This window comes from Nannospalax galili, unplaced genomic scaffold, assembly GCF_000622305.1.
Source record: "Nannospalax galili isolate Female #2095 unplaced genomic scaffold, S.galili_v1.0 scaffold518, whole genome shotgun sequence".
Lineage (NCBI taxonomy): Eukaryota > Metazoa > Chordata > Mammalia > Rodentia > Spalacidae > Nannospalax > Nannospalax galili.
In genome coordinates this window covers 4,042,590-4,048,701 of record NW_008342851.1, presented here as the reverse complement: position 1 = coordinate 4,048,701, position 6,112 = coordinate 4,042,590, and the positions used below count along the sequence as shown (strand labels likewise).

General features: G+C 42.4%; 1 protein-coding gene across 1 annotated transcript in view; it reads right to left on the bottom strand.

Annotated features, from left to right (window-relative positions):
• Positions 1 to 6,112, bottom strand: part of LOC103738729 (baculoviral IAP repeat-containing protein 1a-like) — a 54,532-nt gene that overhangs the window by 21,344 nt on the left and 27,076 nt on the right. Inside the window, exon 8 of the mRNA XM_008838857.2 lies at positions 1,463 to 1,544. Within this exon, the coding sequence (XP_008837079.1) occupies positions 1,463 to 1,544 (82 nt within the window). The remainder of the gene's footprint in view (positions 1 to 1,462; positions 1,545 to 6,112) is intronic.

The following is a 6,112-nucleotide window of genomic DNA, read 5'->3' as shown; positions in this document are numbered from 1 at the left end:
CATCTTATTCAACTATACACCCACTTCCCAGGTAGCACCCTCCCATAGCCTCCTTCCCCCCACTAGAGCCCTTATACTCTGATCTCCCTGCTGTCTGCTGTGTTGTTGGCACCTCAGCCATTCTGGTGAATCTAATCAGCCTATCTAAAGTTTTAGGAATTAGGAAGATCAGCTGTTCCTCATCTAGCAGCAATCAGTTGTCAATATTCCTTTAGATAAGATTGGAGTCTGCTGTTCATTTTCCCATTTCTAGAATGAATAGGACATTCATGAGGAACATTCCTAAAACTCAATATTCCTTTAGATAAGATTGGAGTCTGCTGTTCATTTTCCCATTTCTAGAATGAATAGGACATTCATGAGGAACAGCTGATCTTCCTAAAACAAGGATCTCTAGATAGGCTGACTCGATTCAATGGATGGACTTGCACTGGGGAACAGCTGGGGGCACTGACAACAGAGTAGACAGTAACAGGGATGACAGGGTATATGGGCTCCAGTGGGGGGGGGTATGGAAGGGTGCCATTTGGGATGCGGGTATAAAGATGAGTAAGAATGTTTATAATGTTCTATATGAAATACACAAAAAAACTCAATAATTTTTTTAAACCAATTATATCCTTGAGGGGATGGAGAGATGGCTCAGCAGTTAAGAGCGCTGGCTGCTCTTGCAGAGGACCCAGGTTTGGTTCTCAGCACCAATATGGTGGCTAAAAACCATCCATAACTCCAGTTCCATGGGAATCTAACATCCTCTTCTGACCTTCTCAGGCATTGCATGACATGGGTGCACTTATACACATGCAGGCAATACACTCATACACATAAAATAAAAATAATAAATAAAATATTTTAAAAGAATTATGTCTGTGGGCCAGGATGTAGCTCAGTAGTAAACTGCTTGCCTAGCATGCATAGTGCCCTGGATTTCATTTCCTGCACTACAAGAAACAACAACAAAATCATCTGGGCATAGTGGCACACCCTTATAATCCTAGCATTTGGAAGGCTAAGGCAGGAGGATCACAATTCTAGGCTAGCCTAGGTTACATAGCAAGTTCAGTTCAGCCTAGGCTACGTAGTGAGAACGTATTTCACGGAAAAAACTACCCATGACACATGCCTTGTAGAACTCAAAAGACCAACTACAGAGTCAAACCTACTGTTTTACAAAGACAGTCACAGATGAGATTCATTTAGCCTGGATGTCAATCAAGCATAATTCTAAAAGAATCTGAAGACTTCTCATAAGAGAAGGGACTGACCATACATTTAATGAAGCTAGGTACTGCTCCTCCCTTGTTCACTGTGAAGTCTCGATCTACACTGATCACAAAACAGGTGTTTATTACATATTTGTAGAATGTGTTTTGATATTATCTATTTATAATTGGTGGTTGTTCATGAGCATTCAGTCACGTGACCATGTGCTGCCGAGTCAGGGAAGGGGTGGGGTCATTACCATGGCTTCAGGAAGTTCCCTGTGGCTCCCAAGGTCTGGAATCTCTTCTGCAGAGGACTTCATATTTTGGAGAAATACACAGCTAAGCAGAGAAGATAAAAGTTATGAAATGGTTGTTTGCAATTATGCATTTGTATTAGATTTTTTAAAACAAAAAGACGGGGCTAAGAATGAAGTAGAAAACTAACATTGTCAGTAATTTTTTCAGTGGTGCATCATGTAAGATATTCAGACTGTGACCTTCAACAATTCAGTGCATGTGGTTTGTAAAGTAATGGTAAGGACATGCAGGGAATGTGGTGGGATGAGTTAATGCCCATCCATGAAAACCAACCAAAGTGAACTGAAAGAACCAAGAACAGCAACCCCAGCACTGGGGGAAGAGACAGGCATATCTCTAGGGCTGGATGGCAACTAGCCTAGCTGCAGGCTCAGTGAGAGACCCTGTCTCAAAGAAGTAAGGTGGAGAGTGATAGAGGAGGACACCTGATGTCTTCCTCTAGCCTCTATGCAGTACACAAGGTGCACACACCTGCACACAGTTGTGCATACAAAACAAATAAATAAAAATAAATTTTTAAAGAGTGAAAATTAAAGAAAAATCCATCTATGTGTTCCTAGGAGAGAAAAGTGTACAAATCTAAATAAAGTTTATGAGTTAATAGAAATGTAGCATATATTGTCAAATTGTCAAAAAAAAAAAAGGATCCAGTATACCATCTACAAGAAATACACATTAAGTCTCTTTCTCTCTCTCTCTCCCTCTCTCTCTCTCTCTCTCTCTCTCTCTCTCTTCCCAAGTACCAGGCTTGCCTTGTGTTCCTGCTGCCATGCTTTCCCCACCATGATTGACTGCATCCCCTCTGGAACTATAAGCCAAAGTAAAGCCTTTTCTCCTCTAAGTTGCTTTTTGTCAGGTATTCTATCTCAGCAACGCAAAAGAAACGAATCCAGCAAAAGGTACCAGAAAAATGAGGTTGTTGCTGTGATAAAACTGACCATGCTGTTTTTTGGAGGCATGTGAAAGACCTTGAAACTCTGAGCTAGAAAACCCACTGAATGGCATAGTCAGGGCTTAATGAGATATTCTTGTGGGAGCTTGGAAGACAGATGTGTTAAAAGTAATGTGGAGAGTGGAGCCCTGGCCAATGAGGTTTTAGAGAAGAACAAGATCCTTATTGGCCACTGGTCTCGAGGCCAGTTGTGTGATATTTTGGCTAAGAATCTGGTTACATTCTGTCTCTGTCCTGAGAATTGCATGAACTTGAATTTAAAAGTAGTGGACTATTTGTGTGTGTGTGTGTGTGTGTGTGTGTGTGTGTGTGTGTGTGTAAAGGAAATTTCAATATAGCATAGCATTGAGTCTGTGACATAGCTATTATTGATCACTCTTATGCAGGTCTACAATTTAAAAAAGCAACAAGTGGTACAGGAAAAATTTTAAATGTACAGTTTGGATACAACGAGAGAAATAGGAAGCTTAAGGTTGCAGCTATGTCATATGCTGGACATGACACCATTAAGGAAAAGTCTCTGGTTCTGCACTGGAACAATCAGAACGATACCAAGGACAATACCCCACCCTGATAAGGCTCCAACTTATAAAAGGAAAGAACCTAAGTGGTTTTATGCTTCTAGAAAACAACGACCTAGGGAAGTTTCTCACCAGCTTTATCATACAGAAGCTACCACAACTATGGTCCAAGACAGCCAAGGTCTGTCCTGAGCTGGCAACACAACAGTGTCACCCAGCTGATGACATCCTTGGAGACACGAAAGATGCAAGATTTAGAGGGTCATGGATTCTTTCTCTATATTTTCAGAGATCTGTGGAGCCAGGCAATGTCTCTCAGAGTCAGAGTCCTTGCAAGGAGGTCCTAGGGGTCATTGTGTGAAGCTGTGGAGGTGAAGCCTGGGTTGAGTGGCGACCCCAAGATGTTGGAAAGGACAGATCTGTGGGACATTTTCCAAGGAGTCCAGATACAGCCTAGGAAACAACCCAAGAGAGATAGAGCCAAGAGAACCACCTAAATCCTTTAAAACGGAAGCCCCAGGCATAGGATATTGAGTTACAAGACACTGTGCTTGCCCTATTGGGGTTCTGTCTTTCTTGTTTTAGTCCAACATTTCCTCCTGGGCCCCTATTCCTCCCTTCTGAAATGAGAATGTAGATTCTGTGCCATTACGTGTTGGAAGTACGTAAGAGTATCACAGTTAAGAGATTGTCTTAAGTTTCAGAAGATAGGAAGATACTTTGGACCTTTTAACGGTATTGGTACTATTAAAGACTATGGAGACTTTACTAGCTGGACTAAATGTATTTTGCACCATGAAATGGCCATGAGCCTATGGGAGTCAGGGATGGAATGTGGTTTGAATGAGAAACTTCCCCCATAGGCTCATGTATTTGAACACTTGGTCCCCACTTTGTGCCACTGTTTGGGAAGATTATGGATTCTTTAAGAAGTGGAGCCTTGTACTTGGGAGGCAGAGGCAGGTGGATCTCTGTTGAGTTCAAGGCCAGCCTGGTCTACATAATGAGTTCTAGACCAGCTGGAGCTACAGGGAGGCCCTGTCTCAAAAAAAGACAACAACAAAAAAGTGGAACCTTGCTGAAGGAAGTACATCACTGGGGGTGAATCTTGAGGTTTTATAGCCTGGCCCAACTTCTACTTCTTATAACTATATTCATCAAGTAATTTGGTCCGTAGTCTCTCTCTCTCTCTCTCTCTCTCTCTCTCTCTCTCTCTCTCTCTGTGATGGACTGTATCTCCCCTTGAACTGTAAGCCAAAATAAATCTTTTTCTCCTCTAAGTTGCTTTCTGGCAGGGTATTCAATCACAGCACCTGAAAAGTAACTAATACATGGATGTATACAATGAATTTTTATTACATCCACTCCCCACTGCCCCCTCCAACCTCTCCAGATGCCCCCACCACGTACTCCCCCTAACTTCGTGTCCTCTTTTCAGAGCTCACTGAGTCCAATTACTTTCACCTCTACGTGCATGCATGTATAGTCATCCACTACAGTTGGAAAACCTACCATGGGACACATCCCTGAAGCAAACTGACTCTCCCTCCTGAGAGCCATCAAAAGCCAGTAGCTACCACGCTAGGGTTGGAACTTAAAGAGCCCCCTTCCTAACCCTGCCGGAATGTAAACTGCTATGATATTGTGCAGATCTTATGCAGATAAGCAACCACAGCCACTGCGAGTTCATGAGTGCAAGGGCCCATGTCATGTCCAGAAGACACCATTTCCCAATGATCCACCTCAACATTTGGCTCTTACAAACCTCCTTCCCAGTGTTCCTTGAGCCTTGAGTAAAGGATTGTGATATGGCTGTCCCATTTAGGGTTGAGCACTCCATAGTCACTTGTTCTCTACACTTTGACCAATTGTGAGTCTCTGTAGTCCTTTTCTTGTTAGGGTCTGAATTTAAGCGCTTTCCAGGCCCCCACTAGCAACTGAAAGCCCAGGGGGTCTCCTATAGAGATGTGTGCCTGAGAGAACATGGCTGCTACTGTCATTCAACATTTTGAATCTTCTATGTTCTGTCGAATAAACCTCATATCATTTTTTCAAATCTGGGTTTGGAGGGGAATGTCTATAATCCAGAACTTAGGAAGCAGAGGCAAGCAGATGAAGAGCTTAAGGCCATCCTCTCTACATACTGAGTTTGAGGCTATCCTGGGCTACATGAGACCCTGCCTCAAACACCCATTCTACACCGACCAAGACAAACCAAAACAAACAACAACAAAAAAAAAAAATCAGGCAATCCAAGCATGTCTATAATCCCAGCACTCATGAGGTTGAAGCAGGAAGATTGTGAGCTCATGACCAACCTGGACTACACAAAAAATTAAGGTTAGCCAAGTGTTAAGATGCTGTCTCAAAAATATCAAAGGCTGAAGATGTAGCTCAGTGACAGAGTGCTTCCCTTCCATGCATAAGGCCCTGAACTTCATCTCCAACACTCAGAAAAAAAGAAGCAAACATAGACTGTGGTGTAGCTCAGTGACTGAATATGCACATAGCACTCATCTCTCCCTCAGGTGGATCTCTGTTGAGTTACACACACGCACATACACACACACATGCACACACACACACACACACACACACACACACACACACACACGTAGAAAGAAAACTAAAAGAAAAGCAACAAAAAAGAGAGCAGGCAAAGTTAAACATGCTTGTGGAGATACACACACATACACACACACACGCACATACACACACACATATACACACACACACGGTAAAAAGTCATACAGAGAAGAGAAGAATAATTAACTGAAAACCAGGATGATGTTATGTCTGGATGGGAAGAACAAGTATCAGTGCAGACTTGGAGGTGGCACAGGAGCCTCCTAAGGCACTGGGAATATTTGATTTCCTGACATTAGTGCTTAGCCCATACATCCTCTATTACTGATGTTGTCCTTTAAACCACAGTACTAGTTTTCTGTTGCAGGGATAAAATGCCATGAGAGGAGAAGACCAAAAAGTCACATAAGAGGTGAGTTGATAGATTCTAGAACACATTCTAAACAAAACGAGATTTCATCCTAAGTTATCATCTCAAGAATTAAGAAGACCACTTCAACAACTTATTACCTACACCTAGTACATCCAAA